Source organism: Paramisgurnus dabryanus, chromosome 6 (genome assembly GCF_030506205.2).
Source record: "Paramisgurnus dabryanus chromosome 6, PD_genome_1.1, whole genome shotgun sequence".
NCBI lineage: Eukaryota > Metazoa > Chordata > Actinopteri > Cypriniformes > Cobitidae > Paramisgurnus > Paramisgurnus dabryanus.
The window spans coordinates 14,935,806-14,956,622 of NC_133342.1; the positions used below are offsets into that span (position 1 = coordinate 14,935,806).

Consider the following 20,817-nt stretch of genomic DNA (forward strand, 5'->3'; position numbering starts at 1 on the left):
TTGTTTGTGTATTTTTTACTTACAGTGTACATATTAAAGAAAAATAGACATAACACAGTATGATGTTAATGTGTGTAATGTAATAGGCCGCTTGAGAATGCATAAGTTATGTATTACTTTATTCAAATATGACATAATATGTTTGCCTGCTTATTTTAGAAAACGTAAATAATTAAGCCAGTCAAGCTTTAAAAATCCAGCTGCTCAGTAATTGGCAGTCTCTCTCTCTCTCTCTCTCTCTCTCTCTCTCTCACTCTCTCTCTCTCTCTCTCTCTCTCCTGTTATAAGTCAATGGGAGGGGCACAGAAATCCTCGGGGTGTATAAGAAGTGCTGTATTCACTAGCAGGGATTTTACACAGCAACTCAGGACGAACGAAATGAGCTGCCCCAGAGCCGCTACAAAATGCTGGATGGACATCTACTCCTGGGATGGTTATCATTCACTTTTATAGTGCATCTCATCGGCTTGCCTGGACCGAGCACAGCCTACTTCGGGTAGGTACAAATCATTTTCTTCTTGTGGGACCTGTATATGTCAGAAAATTTTTATGAAAAGTTCTTGTCAGAGGTGAATGTTATGTTGGACCACGTAATAAATTAAAAAGACAAACAAGTAGCCGTATTTTAAATGTCTGTTCTGGTAACAACCTGTAGAGTTGCGATCCAGTTGTGCGTAATGGTCGCAACGATGTCTGCGTAAAGCTTTATAGACAAAGATGCTACCTGCTTAATTTCTACCTGTCCGTTTACAGACGCATTACATTTCAAAACTACCCTGCGACAGGTAAATAATAAAGTCAGATATAGACCCGTAGTTCATAAAGGACGTTTATATATTAAGCCTAAACAAATAATGAAAGAAATTATCGTCTGTTTTGAATGGCACGAGCCGGTCAGGTTTTTCTTTTTCATAGATGCTTCTACAAGACTGGGAATAAACACGCGCGGCTCTCAACAGCTGGTTACAATAAAGCTACGAGGATCTCTAACCTGGTGGTTCAGATCGTAGATAATATTTCTTCATCCAGCATAAACACTCGTTTTGGCTTCCTCTGCGCTCTTTCACTCGGTTTAATAAGCGCAACTTGAAGAATGTGCGCTGAATTTACAGTTTCCCTCAGCTCGCCCTATAAACACTCAACTAGCATCATTTTTTTAATTGAGGTAATTGTGGACACTGAATATGTGATACCTCGGGAACGCCTTTGGATCGTATTCCACTATGACCTGTACGTTTCTGCGCGTTGATATGTTGCCATGCGTCTCTTTTTTTTTGGACACGCCAGAAATATGTGTTTAACTTTTGATCATCGACATTGTCACTTGTTTCAACAAGTTGAAAAGGAGATTCAGACCTGGGCATTTTTGATTTGCAATGCTCTGAACACATATACTCTATATCTATTCATAAATAGATCGAAAGACACAATGAATGGACAGGTATTCTCATTTTGCAGTGTTTCATGTTACCATTCACGAAAATTAACTCTAGTTTTACTACAAATAAAACCACAAATTGATTTTGCTACATTAGCCAAAGTTTAACTAGTTAAACGATGCTTTATAAATTGTACCAAAAATGTGCTTACAACCCTTTTATTATAATAAAACCATGGTTTAATTTTCGTAAGGGGTGGGTAGTTTATAGAAGCATTGATCTAAGGTGCAAAACCGTTCAGGACACCATGACATTATTTCTTTTGGCTGGTGATAAACTTTTGTCTGATTTTATCTAGAAAGGTGCTGCAAGGAGAGGATATTGTTAGGGCAAATCAAGGGCCAATGTAGGAGTGGCTCCCTAAGGCCCCGTTGAACATTGTGAAGCCGTAAACCGGTTTGTTGAGCCGCAGTGCTTGCAGATTAGGGTTTACACTTTTTCTTTTACCCCCTCCTAGGAAGTCAATAAATTTCAGAAATGCTGGCCTGCATTATCACGGGCGGGAGAGCACTTTTTATGAAGATTTATAGGCTCCGATATTTGATCTCAAAGATCGCTATCGATCGCAGTGGCCTCTTAAGAATATTTTTCCTTTAGTTTCTGGCACATTAAATGGAAAAAAGATCAACCACGACGTCTGATAATGAGTTAATGCACTGTGTCAAGAGAATGCCTGTTATTAATGTCTCGATATTTGTCATTCTTATGTTGGAGTAACCAACCATTGTTTCAAGCATCCAGCCTTTGCCAATTTCAGCACTTTGTCTTTTCCGATGGAAATTGCTTGTACTTCCATGTTATCGGGTCGTAAAAACAAACTATAGGAAACTCATTAGTGATATATTAGTGTTCTTTCTTATCTCTTACAAAGAGCATTTATATTGTAATGCCGATCCGACTTGTCATTTTTCAGATTAGTTTAGTTAATGGGGTGGTCAGCTCCCCAATTGTAAAGCTGAAGAGTTGGGAAAGAGTGAGTCAGAGTTCATGCCTGGTCAGACACAATCACAAATCATACCAACCAGAGACAATATGAAACCATTGCCCTCTGACATGTTGTCAAACGTGCGTCTAGTAACATGTGCAAATAAATACCTTCCATGAGGCTCATGCCCGCATCCTCATGGCACTGATTTACTTAAAATAGAGGGTCAATGTTGCATACTCAATTTCCCCAGTGTGGTGGAGCATATGTGAAACCTAAACACTAGTCTCTGTTTGCCCACGGCTCGCGTCTCTGAGGGTTGGGTGGGATTCCTTGCCTAGTTGAGGCTCTGCTGAAATTGTCATCCTTGCCGCAAGAATGCAAACCCTCAGTTCGTACCACCCTGTCCCCTCCAGCCTGTCGCAGCAGGTGCCCTGTGTTCATTTCAGCTGGGTCTCATTTAGATTCAGTTTGTTTTTAATCAGCACATGAACCCACAACCTTTGCACTGCTAATGCAACGCTCAACCAACTGAGCTACAGGATGGGTGGGGAAAGTGCCACACTGAAATGTTCCTGGGAAATGAGGCAATACGGGGGCTGCACGCTTTTTGACTAGGTGTTCACCTCGAACAGCCTGAAGGGGAAGAAGGAACATGCTGGGAAAACATGAGGAAAATAAGCCCTGAATATCCACGGAATGAGATTCTTTTGTGCCTGACTCTGACAAGTTCATGCAGATCTCCTGTGGAGGCCAGCCTGGGGTCAAACGTAGGCAGTACTGCCCTAAGAGTTAACCTGAATTCGTAAATGGGGTAGAGATTTATGACTTTTGGAAGAGATGTTGGTGATTGCAATCTTAATTGTTATCTTTATTAGTTGTAAATCACTTCCGCAATGTTTTATTTGAATGTCAGAAGTGTTTTTGCTATTATCTCATAATTGGTTGGTTACATTTATAGACATCTGTTAACAAGAAACCATTCAATGAATCTTTCAGTTGATAAGACTCGCGTGTCATGCACTTTAGCCAGTAGATAATGGCTTAGCAGTTTCTCTAACATTAGATGTACAAAAAAATCCGGCATAGTGTGGATACAGTTGGGTACAACAATGTGCATGTGCGTGTTGGAATAAATGTTTTATATATCTACATGAGATACTTTACGTGTTGCAGTAGTAGTCCCAGATGCCTCCACCAGGGGGTGCGGTTACTACTTCTAAAGTTCTCCGCTGGTCAATCAGCATCTGCTCTTTTATGAAACCTTAGGACAGTGGGAATTGAGCGGCAAAAACAGTCCAGAACTCAGTGTGAAGAGGATACAGAGAGAAGGTAAAAAAGCAGCAGTTTTATTCAAAGGTAGTTGTGGTCTGTGTTTGATCTGGCAGTGTTTTTGGCCACAGATTGCAGGAAAACCCCTGTGCAGAAGCAGCTCAGCTCCGTGTTGAGGACGTTCAGATTTAATCTCTAGACTAGACTTATGCTTGGGAATGTTGATGAGAGCCGCTGCCTGAGCTGTGGTGGATCGCCTTTCAGTGTTTTAGAGAGCAGCAGTGTCTACTGAAGATTTCCACCCTAACTTTCGACCACTTTCATCAGTGGCCGAACACATCCGTAGACACTTAACTGAACCACACACACATAATTCTGGACTTTTTATAATAAATGCCAGTTCACTTTAAAGTCATTTGGAAATGAATTATACTCCACAATAAACAAAACACACCTGAAAGAGTAGTTTACTCAAAAATGAAATTTTTGTCATTGTGTGCTTACACAATCTAACCCAATTTTGTTTCGTACCGCCAGCGTACTGAATAATCTCCGACTGAATCTCCTTTTGAAAATTTTATGGATTTGGAATGACATTAAGGCAAGTAAATGATTTCATTTTGGGTGACCTAATCCTTTAAGATAACGAACATCTTTATGGCATTTTAAGTAAAAGCTTACTAAAAACATAAATTTATGGCTCTTAATTTCAACCGGATTGTTTTTCCTCAATGGCTTTCTCGACAAGCTGCGAGAATGATTTCTCCCACAGGACTCATCCCAACCCCGTCCTGATTATATGGTATTATTGCTCCGGGGAATGTCTTTAAATGTGTCTGGCACACTTGCATCCAAACGGCTCAATATTCTGGTAGCATGGCTCTAACCACAGTTTGGAAGTCTGCCTGGATTTTTTAAGAGAGGGCGGCTCTGCTTCTGCCGTGTCCCAATCAGCTGTGCGTTTCGTAGATATGGAGGCCGTGGTTGGGAATGCACTGATTGGCAACGCAGATGGGGCCGGGCAAAACTGGAAAGTTAATATGAAATGCGAATAGTTTTTGGTGGTCAGGTTTGATGAGATGATCTTAATTAGTGGCACTACCATGTTCTGTGCTTTTCCGTTTCCCACCACAAGCCGTTTTCCTCCACAAAGGGCTTTGGGTGGACTGTGGTCCTAAATTATCAGTGGCTTCAGCCAAGATTAGATGACAGAAAAAATATAAGTCTGTAAAAACCCTGAGCTATGAACCATGCATGTGTATTTATTACATGGACTGGGAGTTGTTCATCTGCGTTGAAGCATAACAAATCTGAAACAGTAGCCCGTATTACAGAAATGGTAAACCAACTGTAATAGACTGCATTCATTAACCCTTGCATCCAGTTAGGTGGATTTCATTTACAGCTGCGTAGCATTTTGCACAATTTTGGATCGGCACGGGAAGTAAGCTTTGCATTTAAGGTCAGTAATAGTACTGCAATGAAAACACCCAATGCTGCTCGCAACACCAGGGCACCACTGTCAATCCCACAATTAACCTTGAGATCATGGGGTAAAATAAATCTTTGATGTTCTTAATACAAACTGTATGATGTAGACTAAAACTACAATTTCCATCTGTCAGGACTGTTGTTATTTGTTGATATAAGTGCTTTTTTCCCCAACTTAAAATACTTATATTTAAAGGCACAATATGTAGGATTTCACCACTAGAGGTCGCATTTTCAAAACAATAACAAAAGCGAAGCTTAAAGGGATAGTTCCCCCAAAAATCAAAATTCTTTCATCATTTTCTCACCCTAATGTTGTTACAAACCTGTATTAATTTTTTGCTGAACACAACGGAAAATATTTTGAACGATGTTTGTAACCAAGCCCAGGGCTTGCAAATCGCTAACCCAGCGTACCGGGGCAACTGTGCCTGCTAGTCGGGCAACCAAAATGTATCTCTGCCCTGCCCTTCGGTTATCTTAGGAAGGAAAATAGCAATTATATTTTAATGCTTTTTGATCCGAGGATAGCACGGATGTTACTTCATTGATAGATGATGACAAGGGATGAGCCATTATTTAAAGGGGACATTTCACAATACTTCTTTAAGATGTAAAATAAATCTTTGGTGGAGTGCATATGTGAAGCTTTAGCTCAAAATAACATATAGATAATTTATTATAACATGTTAAAATTGCCACTTTGCAGGTGTGAGCAAAACGTGCCATTTTGGGTGTGTCCTTTAAAATGCAAATGAGCTGATTTCTGCACTAAATGGCAGCATTGTGGTTGGATAGTGCAGATTAAGGGGCAGTATTATCCCCTTCTTACATCACAGGGGGAGCCAAATTTCAATGAGCTATTTTTTTACATGCTTGCAGAGAATGGTTTACCAAAACAAAGTTACTGCGTTGATCTTTTTCACATTTTCTAAGTTGATAGAAGCACTGGGGGCCCAATTATAGCACTTAAGCATGGAAAAAGTCAGATTTTCATGATATGTCCCCTTTAAAATAGGAATTTCCCTGGATTCTTGGGAACTTTTGGGATAATTTAAGAACACAACTGCATGAAATATATCACAATGTGCAAGTGGTTTTTGCATATTTTATTACAAAATCTGGCATTAATAAAATTATAGTTAGCATTGACTTGTTGCTTACTGTAAGTAGTTATGAGTTATCTCATATTTGGCATGATGCAGAGTAAGGCGCAGTGATGTTTTTATGCAAGTTTATAAATTCCCCTATTTTCAGAATGAATTTCAGGCTTCGTGTTACATACTGTATGCACTGCTTAAACATGAATACATAAGCACATACCAAGATCCCAGCATTCTTTGAGAGGTGTCTGTCATCAGTCTTGCAACAAAAAGGGAGGTTACCATAACAAAGACGTGCCTTTTTGTCTGGGAATCTTGTTTTTATTGATGGTTGAAGAATTGAATGTCTCAATGGATGGTTTTGATTAGGGTAGATTAAGTGCATTAATACTCAATTACCAGTCTTTATGGCTGAACTGGGTCAGCGCTCAACGGTTATTGTGAGAATACAATATGACCACCTAACAGTCGCTCTCTTAAACAAACTATGAGAGACCGCAAAAGCCTATGCATGATTTTACTGTTATCAGAGTCGTGGCGTCTGATTGGTCAGTGTCGTTTTGTGTTTCTTTTAGGTAAAACCTTAGTAAACATGATGTAGTAACTCGTGTTTGTTTCAAATGAAGCAGATATATTTTGGCTGTGAACGACTTGTTTTTGAACAAATTGTTTTTGTGAAAATCCATGCATGACTTCTTAAGTCCCACCTTTGTAAAGTGTTTTAGTGGCATTTTTGCTTTCAAAGACTTTTGAACAAACAAATCAGAGATTGAGCAAATAGTCTTATAGTATAGTGTGAAAAAGCATACCGTTGGTTGTATGAACGAATAAGGTGCTGATTTCAGTGAGTAAAGTCAACAGTGCATTTGCGAATGTACCTTTTGTTGGGTAACAAACTGAATGAACAAAGCACTTTTAACTCTTTCCTTGCCAGCTATTTTTTAAAAAGTTGCCAGCCTGCATCAGCATTTTTATGATTTACACAAAAGTTTAAAGCCTTCCAGAAAATGTTGTTCTTTACATATATAAACATAGAATATATCAAATGAAGAAACAGACCTTCTGCTTTCATCCTACCTTTATTTGTACTCTTTTGATCACCTCTTAAATATGGGTAGGTTTCTTCAAAAATACAAAATTTTGGGCAAAAAGCTGAGGTTAATGCATTTTTGTGAAGGACTTTTGATACAGATCAGATTCAGAGCGATCCTCAAAACATACACAGAGTTTGAACTGTTTGCCCTCCGGGTTTTATAAGTTGGGTAAGAGCGCCACCTGGTGGATAATAGCGGAAATACAGATTGCCGGAAAAACTCGTCATTGGCAGGGAAGCGCTTTCTCTTAATTGAGGCGTTAAAGGAAAACTACACAGTTTTTCAATATTTTACTATGTTCTTACCATGTTTTCCCTATTTAAAGACTGTTGCATGAGTAGTTACATGAGTAAGTATGGTGGCACAAAATAAAACATGGCGATGAGTGTTTGCTATGTGTAATTGTTATGTATAAATACACCCACATACACATGTATTTAAGAAACATTTACATGTGTATATATATTTATACACATGTAAATTGCATGAGTAGTTACATGAGTAAGTATGGTGGCACAAAATAAAACATGGCGATGATGTTACTGTGCCAGAGGTCGAAGTGCTGCAAACTTGTGCTCTTCCGCCATACAATATAGTTCTCTTTTTTATCTGCTTAAAAAATGAACACATTGAAAAAAACAGGGATGTATTATTCTAGTAATGGGCATAGATTAATCGCATACAAAATAAAAGTGCTTTTTGGCATAATATATGAGTGTGTGCTATGTGTAATTATTATGTATATATAAATACACCCACATACACATGTATTTAAGAAACATTTACCTGTGTATATATATATATATATATATAAAAGAAAGATATAAAATAATAAATATACATAATAATTACACACAGCACACACACATATATTATTTAAAAAATGACTTTTATTTTGTAAGCTATTAATCTTTGCCCAGCACTACTTATTTCATAAGAACATAGTAAAATATTGTAAAACGGTGTAGTTTTCCTTTAACTCGTCAATGGCATGGAAAGAGTTAAGGTATGAGAAGGACAAGAGAAAAAAGTTTCCAAAAGTTTTGTACCGCAGCGCTCAAATTGTTCAGTAGCAACTGCACTAAAAAAAACCTTCTTGACATCAGTTGCACATGATTAAATTAGATTTTCTTAAAATGAAATTAATATTATTTCAAATTAATTTAATTTTAAGAAAACTTGATTCAATCATGTTGAACTGGTGTACATAATTAACCTCGCAGAACCCACGGGGGTCAAATTTGGCCGCTGTTTACTGCTCCTACCCAAAATATTCTTGGGTTCTACAGAAATATAATTTTAAGAAAACTTAATTCAATCATGTGCAACCGGAGATTTTTTCAGGGTATAAGTAACTGTGTCTAACACAGCTGCTTGTGTTTTGAGGTCGATTGGTCGTGTAAAAACTATGTTCCCTTTCACAGTTGCCAAAAATGCACATTGAGATGATCGGTGTATCAGTGTACACGTAGAATCAGAGTCACAGATGCTATGTCATTATGTTGTCATGCAGCTTGAATGCAAACCATAAATGCTATGTTACTGACCCACACAATCAAAACATGTTAGTACTTCATCTTCTCAGGCCCATTTTTATGCCTCTACGATCAGGACAAACACATCTTTAAGGTCTATCTTGTAAGGGCTTTTAGTTGCAGCCACTGCTCTCGTACCTGTCACTGGCTGCTGGGTTTCTCAGTGCCATGGTGTGAGGTCGATAGGTAGAGTCATGTGGTGCACCCACGCTGTGCCAGTCACACAAACCTGAGCAACACAGAGCCCTGCGGTTAAACCTCTTACTAACGCTAACCACACACAGTACTGTACGCACCAACCTAGCATATGTATCCTCAATGAGAACTACACTTCTAGTTAAACGCAGGGTATCTGATTTTGAAAAAGGCCAACTTTAGCATACTAACACTGAAATCATGATCCCACCCTCCATTTAAATCGCCATCCAAAGTCACGCCTCCTCCAATACACATGAACAAATACAGTCCAGAAGCCCATTCATCTCTCATTCACCAGTGATATAAAGTTACCAAAAAAACAAACATAAACAACTGTTTTATTAGAATTAGATACAGCATGTTTTCGTTTGTGTAGACAAACTTAATTTTGAAAACATAAATATTGTTATGCTAATAGGTAAAGTAACACAAACTACATAGGCAACACAATGTTCATCAAAGTAGACGATCTGAATCCATCTACTGTAAATACAATCACACCGCGTACCAACCTTTCCAAAAGAAACACTGCAGCGATCCTTTCAGACCCTTTGCCTCCTGCAGCTGTGGAAAAGCAGTAAAGTGACCAATGTTAATTCAGCTTTTTGCTCTTTGCTGATCCAGACGGTTTTTGTCGTTTCAAAAGATGTCTTTTGTTTTGTGGCTCCTGTGCAGGTTGTCAATTCAGCCGCAAAGTTTGTTTGCTTCTGTTTACAGAGCGCACGTGAACGCGCTGATGACGTATGATGTCTGCGTGAACAGGGTGTGCAGTGGAATGTAAAACACGTTCACAGAAGGGGAGCAAACATTGCATGCATTCAATTCTTGCATTCGGTCGAGTACAATGATTTGTTAAACATTTTTTGGTCTTACACCTTTCACAGATGACATATATTTATACAAATACATTTAAACACTTTAACATAGTGATTGCTAACAGGATTTGAGGAGACTTTTAACCAGCATAACTAAAAATGTTTCTGGATCAAATCAGAAATCCTGCCTTTAAGCCATTTTTTCTGAGGTATTATATGGACCATCCCAAAGAGGCAAAAGTAGCAAAAAAAAGACTTTTGGAGATCTCTTGTTTCTTAGTTGTTTTTCCTAGATCTCTTTTTTCTTATAAGTCTCCTGCTCTCAGTTTTTCACATAAAAAAATAACCATAGAAATATTATAGGATCATCTAGAGTTTCATAAGTGATCACAACAGTGTCTCAAACTGCCATGTATTACTTTCGCAGTTTTTTACTTGTGCAAACCAAATGTGCTGTCAATTATAACATTGTGCTGCCAATATTGGTATTGATCATACTTATAGTGGCAGTCAATAACTTTATATTAAAGGTCCCGTCTTCCTGTGTTTTTGAAGCTTTGATTGTGTTTACAATAAAAACGTGCAAAAAATGCGGTATTCTTTACACAATTTACTTTACTTCCTTGTCCTATGAAGTCCCTCCTTCAGAAATACGTAACAAGTTCTGATTGTGTAGCTTGTTGAATGTGTTTCGACAGCAGCTTAGCTTAGCAAAGCCGTTTGAGCTTAGCTGGCGACTGACGTATTCCTGTGGGCGGAGTTTAGTCAAAAACTCTTATATTGACGTCATTCAACTGGGAAGTATAGGGCTGTAGTCCAAACCGGCCGTTCGCTGTAGGCTTTGAAAGGGGAATTCTGTTAACGAAAATATATCGCCTGGCAGTGAACTTTGAGCTTTATCATTTTGCAGGTATTATTTATGCTATTACAGCAACATTACACACTAACTAAAGTTTGAAAAATGGGATCAGGAAGAACGTGACCTTTAAAAATTAACAAATGGTTTCAGACGGTCTCCTTACACCGTCCTTACCCCAATTCGCAATGATGCATGTATAATAGTTATTTAGAATTTGAGCTGTCGAGTCGGATGTCGCAAGAGTCATTTGACTTTGGCACACAAAGTAACCTGTTTTTTAATATTTTAAACCGAGATGGCGGTAGGGATGCAAAATAGAAAAAAAAACAATTCCCAGGAATTTTAGGAAAAACATCTGGGACAAAGTTGAATCTTTAGTTACTCCTAACTGAGAACTCCATGTATGTCTTCTTTCAGCAATACTGTTACTCTGCTTGGTGTTGTCCATTAACTATTTCCCTGTATATTACACCTGGTTACAGCTGTAGTGGACTGGCTACTGTAGGGATATGGCTCACCTACCCCGTTAATGATTTAAGATAAAGTCACATGTGACCTTGCCAAACAAAATATTAGTGCCAAGTGATTGAACAACACGTCTTCATCCATTTGGCACGGATGCCGCTTTTCCGTGTGAAATGCTTTTTAAATTCCGTAATCACTATCCATAGCTGATTTTTAACCATCCTGTGTATGTGCATGACTTCAATTTCCCTTTGGGTTTCAGTTCGACTGGGCAGACCAGTCAATTTCAAACATGATATTTCTTAACCTCTCTGTCATTGAGCCAGTTGACTGATGTTATCCAGAGAACATGTCCCATTAGACAGAGTCACAGTCCATGGTGACTCTAAAGGTCATAGTGACTCGTTCACATCCTGTGTGTGTCACTCATCTGTTGCCGTCATGTGATTATTCCCCTCGGAGCTGTGTAAGAGTTCGTCAATGGCAGACAATCCGTCATCTTCTTGTTATTTGGGAGTGCTTTGTTCTTGCGAGGCAAACGGTTTGCTGGTGAACTCATAGATGGGTTTAGATGTTTGGGCATAGGGAGTTTGCAAAACTGTGCAGGAAGGATACTGTCTGTCATTTGCCAGTATTTGGCATATAGAACAATGCTGCGCTAAGTTGCATTGGTGCATGTCATAACTGATTCAAAATTCCTTTGATTTCATTAAACGTCAATTTTTCAAACTTTCTCAGATGTGATTAATATATGAAGAGTTTGGTTCCAAAACGGAATAAATCCATTTTGACTAATTTGGGTAAATATGTGTTTTCCATACCAAGAAAGTGACAAGATGAAAACCATTATTTTCTGTTACAAACTTTCACATAGCATCTTTAGGTTATAATAACAGAAAATAAAATCCATAATTTGACTTTCAAAGATTTATTATAAAAATGATTATTTTTCCTATTTTTCATTTAGTTGACTGGTGCAATACACTGATAAAAAAACATGAATGGCATTTATCAAAACACTTATTTTGTCATATTAAGAGCACTGTCATTGCTGCTGTCATTCTTGGGACGTCGTCAATGAACTTTTTTGACAGCGATCAGCTGTAAAAATGTTTTGGTCATACTCGATTTTCGTTGACTTAAAATATTATTTGTTTGTTTGTTTGTTTGTTTGTTTGTTGATCATGAAGTACAAAATAGATGAGGAAAACTAGGATTCTGTGTGTATTCAAAGCGCCATCATTGTTGTTTACAGTGCGTGGAATCAGAGCCGGCGCCAGACCATAACTGACAGGGGGGCACTCGGCTTCCAACGGGGGGCACGCAATAGCAACAATAACTTGCCAAAACAAGACATTAAAACAACAAATACAGCAAGCACACACTCATACAACTGGTACAGACTGTCAGCTCATTTCCCGTATAAAGTGCAAAAGACCACAAACTATGCGCAAAACTATTGAACTTCGACCGCGGCGTGAGCGCAAGCTGACGCAACAACAAACCGCCCTCGCGTGGCGCAAGCCATTGAAATGAATGGGTTTCATAGCACAGCGCACACCGCGTCCTAGCTTTAAAAAAGCCGCTTTACCATAATCACGTCGTAATGCTGTTAACGGTCTAAAGACACACTTCACATTTAAGCTTACGTAATTTAAAACAACGCTAACTTACCTTTAAAATAGCTGAAGACGGCGTGTACGAACATTAAACTTCCTTTAAACAGTGTCCTGTAGATTTGTAAATTCCACCTCGACCTCTAATCTCTGAGTTTGAGCCAGTCTGTGTTTGCATGAAGTCAGATGAAGCAGGCGGTGCTGGTTCGTTCTAAATGTTCTAATATCCATATTTTACACGATCCATAAAATCCCCTGAAAAAACACGTTGCTAGTATCAAGTCACAAATATGCTAAAGACGTAAGACGGGTGAGACGCAGCAATACATCCAATCAGAGAAACTGGTCTATTTTAATTAAAGAAAACATATATTAACTATATTTTCCTCATTTGATTACATTACAAGTCATGAAACATTCAATGCTTAATTTATTTTAATTATTCTTGATATATATTAAAGTAATAAAAAACTGTAGGGGGGGCACAACAACCTGTTCGGGGGGGCACTGCCCGCGAATGCCCCCCCTTGACGCCGGCCCTGCGTGGTATGATGCGCTGTGATTTGGTGAGCGGATTTATTGCATTCTTCAGAGAAGGAAGACTGGCGTCTATCACGTTTTGGGACAAAAGGGAGAAAAGATGAAAATAACACGGCGGATATTGGATTTTGCGTAAAATTAAGAATTTACTTTTTAATACTGACCAGATACAATACTGATTTTGACGGTAGCTCATTTTTTGTTCGTTTATCGTGTTTTGGAACCAAAGTCTTCATACTGTATTTAACTGTTAAAATATTTAGGAATGTAAACATATAAATGATAAAATAAACTTTGATTTGAAGTTAAGTTACTTTAAACCATAATCGTAATGTGATGTATAATGGTTTCATGTTTTTTAGATCACTTTTCCATCTGTTTATAATGTGCAGAAAGGGAGAAAATGTTTTATAATGATTATAGCTTGTACAGCATTTTACATTTCTGCATTTGGCAAATGCTTTTATCCAAAGTGGCTTACAGTGAATTCAATATGTACATTTTATGAGTATGTGTGACAGTGTTACCCAAGGATCGAACCCACATGACCTTTACATAGCGAATGGAATGTTATACCAAACTAGCATTGTTCAACAGTTTAATTATTGTAGTGTTACTACACTAGAAAATACTTGTGGTAACATATTGGTGACTAAAAAGGACTTAGGGCGTGCTCACACTATCCAAATCTAACCATGCCCAAGCCATACCTGTCAACCCATCATCCTGTTTAAATAATTTCCCGTATTTCTCCTGTATTTTAAAGGGACACTCCACTTTTTTTTAAATATGCGCATTATGCAGCTCCCCTAGAGTTAAACAGTTTTGGAATCCATTCAGCTGATCTCAGGGTCTGGTGGTACCACTTTTAGCATAGCTTAGCATAATACATTGAATCTGATTAGACCATTAGCATCGCTCTAAAAAATAACCAAATAGTTTCGATATTTTTTCTATTTAAAACTTGACTCTTATGTAGTTACATCATGTACTAAGACCGACGGAAAATTAAAAGTTGTGATTTTCTAGGCAGATATGGCTAGGAACTAAACTCTCATTCTGGCGTAATAATCAAGGACTTTGCTGCTATAACATGGCTGCAGCATGCGCAGTGATATTACGCACTGCCCGAAAATAGTCCCCTCGGTTACTTTCAATAGTCAAGTATTAAATAGGAAAAATATCAAAATTCTTTGGTTATTTTTAGGGCGATGCTAATGGTTTAATCAGATTCAATGGATTCTAAGCTATGCTAAAAGTGGTACCACCAGACCCGGAGACCCGGTAAAAATCAAATGTTTAACTCTAGGGGAGCTGGAAAATGAGCATATTTTCAAAAAAAGTGGAGTGTCCCTTTAATTTTTCTTAAAAAAATCCCACATACTTGATGTTTGCTGCATTCACCTCCGATAAAGCAGGCAGCAGTATATCTGTAACATATCACTCAAACGACACCTACCAATAAAACAACAAGAAGAATAGTGGTCACAGAAGAAAAGCTTCCCGTGGGAGGGTTGAGGATGACGAGCCTTTCTGTTTACTTTAAAACAATCGCATCCTAATGAAGAAAGCATGCTCGGGCACAGATCAATTAAAGTACTGTGAGTGCAAGCTTGTGGAGGAGTGGGAGGGGGGACAATCGCGCTCGGGCATGGTTCAAAGCAAGTGCACCCTGAGTTTCACAGCAAATGAAATAAATGATATGTCCTACTGAATGACCAATAAATATGTGGTTACCGCCTTCTTAATACATGTCATGCACACAGTTACCAATTTAATAATGGCACCATAACAACCACCATTGATTCGCAAACCCATGAACAAACAAAAACATCCAGCAAGTCTTGACTATATCGGCAGTAATCACTAACCTGTCATTCTTACCGCACCCCACAGGTAAATATTCACTTTAACTTGATTATTATAAAGGGAGTCATTAGGATTATTTGGCTGCAGCATTGGGGGCGAAAAGATGTAAAACAGGCTGCCAGTGCTGCTTAGCTGGGTCTACCGCTCTTGCATTCCTGCTGGGAAACTCTACATGAGACTCACGAAGTTCATCCAGACCCATGCGAGAGAAGGAGATGTTTTTAGGGGAAGTTTTTTGGAGATGATGTTCTTCCTGTGGTCTCCAGTGGAAGATGTACTTTTCTACACCTGGAGGAGGCGTTCTCCTGCCCCTGGAGGGAAATGTTTTACACCAGAAAAGCAGAGGAGAGTTGAGTTTGGGTCAGGGTCAGAGCAGCGGGTACGTTCGGTTGACGCTGCGCAGGCTTTGGCCGTTTAAGATTTGCTTGCTTTCTTTACAATATCTTTAACATACGTGTGTCAAATTTATTTTAGTGTGCAAACTGTCACTGCAGCATCTTGAAACACTTTAGTTGAACGATCATCACAAACTAACGTTAAATCCACGTTGCCGATAGACTGCTGAGATTGGATTATGATGGCCATATTTTTGTCCAGAGAATTGAAGATGTGCATTCCAAGCCAAGACAGAAACACAAATGGACTCCTCAAAGGTTTTTGTTTGGCCTGCGCGAGTAACTCACACGTTCCCCCACATCTGTCTTTGTTTTGGGTTACCGCAGTAGACAGCTGGGGGGTTTTGTCTGAGAAAAGGCTTTGTTTGGGGTCAACAGCTGGGGGGAATGATTGGCATGCATTTGGAGTAATTGCACTGTTGGGGACCCTGACCTGCCAGCCGGGAGACCACACAACCAGCAAGCCCAAACGTATTGGAAGCGACATTGCTTAGTCTGCTTTCAGAAGGGTTAAACGTCTCTCTTCGAAGTTTCAGCTCGACATGTGCGTGTGTGCATGTTTGTACACCAGACAAGCACTTGTTTTTGTTTGCCCCGAGCAGTTATGTTTGTATGGAAGTGTTTCCTAACCCTTAGTTAGTAGGAGTGCAAGAATTATTTAAATGATCATAGTATTGTAAATGTGAATATGGTTTGGATGTGGAATAACTGGTTTGCATTTAAAGTTTTAGGTTGATGCAGATAGCAGAGAGACTGGGGTGACAGAAAGTGATGTTTTTTCCAGAATTCAATTTTCTTTTTTAACTATATGTTTTTTATATAATTTAATTTGATTTCACAAACTTAAGTCATTACAGCATCACAAAGTTGTTTCAGTTATCACAAATAATGTTTACAGGTAAATTGCAGTCCTATATCGCTTTTAAACACATTCAAGAATTTTTTATATATATATTTCAAGTAGGGCTAATATATCTTAGAGATTATGGGCCCTATCTTGCACCCAGCGCAATTGACTTTGTCAGTGACGCATGTATCATTCGTATTTTGCACCGGCGCACAGCGGGTTTTTCCCTCCACAGACGCACGTTGGCAAACTAGGGAATGAACTTGCGCTCCCTGGGCATTTCAGCACAAAAAAAGAGGCGTGTTCCGGCGCAAAACATCCCTGGTGCTATTTTGCAGTTTCAGAAAACAATTGCGCCACTGACCAGAAAAACAAAGTCTAAAGTCAGTGGCGCGTTGCGCATGGTTCATTATGCTATTTTAAGGGCGCATGCTTGACCATAATGTATAGCGTGCACAACGCGCACACACTTTGCTTATCTAATCTACACAGATGCAACAGTTATTTTTGCAAATCATAAATTGTTACACTAAAAAATATTAATACACGAGATAAGGGAAATCATAGTGGTGAGCATTGTGGTGATAGTTTTTATTTATTGTGTGGCTGCGTTAAAAAATTCTCATGCAAATAACGATTAAAATATTTTCATAAGTTTGTTGTGTGGCTGTATTATGTTTATTTTATGTAAATAATAATTAAAATGTTTTCATAAGAAACCCTAATGTATATGAACTTGATTTGTAAGAGTATTTTGGGTTTTGGACCTTGCTTGCGTTTCTTGGGTCCGATTTCAAAGCCCCCAAACCCTTTCAGCGGTGAGGGTGGACGCAGCAATGTCCTCTGCTGGCGTTTGTGTAGAGGCAGATCCACCTCCCGTTACACGGCGTGCCCGATTTATGCTGGCAAGCTTGGGATTCCCCTGTCTCCTGACATCATTGTAGCGCTTGGCACAACGATGGAGATGCCAGCTGATGAGACTGTGGCTATTTCCTCTCACGCCTGTTTAACCTACGCTGATTTGGGCGGGTTTCTCCTATCCCCATACAAAACAACTTCTCTGTCTTTGACTGCTCTTACAAGAACGTCGGTCTCCTCGGCTGTAAACCGCTCCTGGCGTGCGCCTGGTAAATCCGTCATAATAATAGCAACCCGCCATGGAACTTGCGTTTAAAGGGAATGTTGGATAGCGTTCTGATTGGTTTATTTGACGTTACGCCCAAACCACACCTATGAATAATGAACCTACTTCAGACCAACCCCTTATTGATTTGCGCCCGGCGCAAGAGTTGTTTCTCCCGCCGGGAAAATAGCAACAGCGCCCAAGATACGCCCACAAACTCACTTGCGCTTTGCGCTTCGTACTTGCGTTTCAGATCGTTAAAATAGGGCCCTATATATCTGTTGATCATGTCTATTTATTTTGTATATTTGCTGTGAAATAGCATTTTTATTAAAATACAGCATCTTTTTAGTTGCAATTTGAATTGCAAATCACAAAATATGTTTTCCGGACAGCTATTGTCCAAATGAATATGCAGAAGTCTTAATGTGGGCAAGTCAAATTTAATGATTGATGTAATGGCAAATAAAAAGCACATGGAATTTATTGTAATGTTTCACAAATTTGTATTGCCAGCAAAATCATTTTAAATACTATATATATACATGTTTTTATATAATGGCGCTTTAACTCCAAGTATATATTCCCTAGTGCTACTTGTAGATGATGTTGGGAAACTGGGAGAATTTGAGTAAGATTAGTTACACCATATCTTCTCACATCTGTTTTATATAATCTCCCAAACTAAGAGCAACATCAGGTTTGAATGTATCCTCTAACCTTACCTCTTCCAAATTATCATTTTTTGTCCAAGTGATCTCCCCTCTTTTGACATCATATGAAGAGTTTGGTTCCAAAACGAGATAACTCAGTTTTAACATTTTTGTCAAAACATGTTTATTATTATGTTATCATGTTTTCATTGTGTTTTATTGTGCTACTTAGCTGTATTTTTTTAGTTATGAAGGCTTAAATTAAAACAAACCAAGTGCAGTGTGATCAATATTATTTGAAATGTACAATCAAAAAACACTTTTTTTTCTCATTTTGGAACCAAACTCTTCATATTGTTCATGAGCCCACACAATTTCATACCTCAAATGCAACACTTGTCGTTGTGGTGCACGTAAAGATCTGTTAGACAAGACAGAAAGGTCTTGACCCTGAATGTGTGAATTGATTGTCAAAAGCTCTAGATGTGACTGTACAAGCATACAATGACACAATATGCTTTAAATTGCACTTACCTATGTGGGTCCATTCGTGCAATGCACTGTTTGTTTGTGGCTTTCATCTTTGAACATTGTTGTGGTTTCTCATCCATTAATAATTCTCTAATGACATTTCTAAAGTCATTAACACTTTATCACGAGGTCAAAACTATGCTCCCCGTGTAAGCTGCATAAACAGACAACAGACTTTAAAATAAACAACAACTATAAGGAACCTGGCATGAACCTTTAGAGTGTGTAATGGACCATTTTAGTTCAGCCCACACCACGGAAAATGCATATGATGGTAATGTCACGGGTAATATGAAGTGCTGACAGTAATAAAAACGGGGCAAACAAGCCCCAGAGCGCTGAATAAAGACTCTAGTGAGGATACTGCACAGAAAGCGGGATGGAAAAAGTGTTAGGAATCATACAACCCAACAGATTACACAACACTTCTGTTAATATCTCCCGCTGCATATGAACACCGGAAACAAAAACTGTTCACGCTGCAGGACTGTAAATCAGTGAATGAATATCTAGAGAAAATTGTGTTTGCTCAGATGTTGTTTTTCATTGCACAGGAGGTGAAATGGACTGTTTATTGCTGTCTCATTGCGGTATACATTTTTTGATAGTAGACTTTGATGTATTGGAGAACCTGAGCACAGTTTGAGACAATGACTACGTTTACATGGATAGCAGTAATCTAATTATTGACCTTATTCTGAATAAGATTATTATCCTAGAATATAAATTAAGTAATGCACACGTCATTATGTCCCCATATCACGCCGTCTGGTTTTCCTCTTGATTTTCACGTATCAACATACAGTTCTTCTTCACTATGGACTGCGTCTGAAATTTTAGGCAAAGACTTCAGAGACGTTTGTGCATGAAGGCAGGACCGGGAAAAACATTCAGACAGCCTTCATATGCAGCATATAGGAATTCAGTTTAACTCTTTCACCGCCATTGACGAGATATCTTGTCAATTAAGAGAAAACGCTTCCCCGCCAATGACAAGATTTTCCGTCTTTCCGCAATACCGCTATTATCCACCAGGTGGCGCCCTTCCGCAACTTTTTAAACCCGAAAGTATTGCCCTATGGCAAGCGGCTGCATGTCCGTGTCTGTTTTAAAGATCGCTCGAATGGGATCTCTATGAAAAGTCCGTCACAAAAATGGAATTATCTCTGCTTTTTGCTCAAAATGTGGTGTTTTTGCAGAAACCTACCTATATTCAAAAGCTGATTACAAAAGAACCACTGAAGGTAGGATGAAACGTTTTTTTTTTTGTTTGAAAGCAGAGGGTCTGTTCTTTCATTTGCTATATTGTATGTTTATATATTTAAAGAAGAACATTTTCTGGAAGGCATTAAACTTTGGTGAAAATCATGAAAAACGCTGGCGCTGACTGGCAACTTTTTTAAAAATGCTGGCGGTGAAAGAGTTAAAATATTAACAGAGATCGCCTTTGAGAATTAATTGGATATTTGAATCCTACAATACGAATTTCTTGCTGAAAATGTAATCAAATTGTGTAAAAGATGAACATTATTTACAATAAAATGTAAACACATTTACCATTGAATTCGGACGTGCCTTGAATGCCGCATTTTAGAGCTTTTGTATGTAGCCATGATTCCGGTTTTTATTTTACGAAGTGTAGTTATTTGTAATGCTATACATGCACATTTGTTTATTAAACGACGTCTGGTCTCCTTCCCTGTGTACTGCAGCTTTATGCGTTTTTATGCAAATCTTGCAGGCTCGCCTCAAAGCGGCTTTGGCCTTGCTCTCTTGTTTGCCGCCAAGCGGTTGACCACTGCCGTGTTTATGTGTCCCGTCGCGAAAACTCTCACACAATGTTTATAATGTGAGTGTATGCATGTCAACTATGCACTTTAATGCGACTTAAATATAAACACTCCACATTAATTCGATTTGTGTTTACTGAGATTATGACTATGACTAGTTGGATTAAGGTACTTTCTTAATCAGAGTATTGACTTAATCGAGTAATATTGAAATATTGTTTTCTATGTTAACGTTGAAATCTCTTGAGAAGAGGCAT

At 38.6% G+C, this 20,817-nt stretch overlaps 1 protein-coding gene across 1 annotated transcript in view; it reads left to right on the forward strand.

Annotated features, from left to right (window-relative positions):
* The first annotated feature begins 338 nt into the window (after positions 1-338).
* wnt9a (wingless-type MMTV integration site family, member 9A) overlaps positions 339-20,817 on the forward strand; it is a 39,721-nt gene continuing 19,242 nt past the window's right edge. The window contains exon 1 of the mRNA XM_065267658.2: positions 339-496. Coding sequence (XP_065123730.1) covers positions 405-496 — 92 coding nt within the window. The 5' untranslated portion in view covers positions 339-404. The remainder of the gene's footprint in view (positions 497-20,817) is intronic.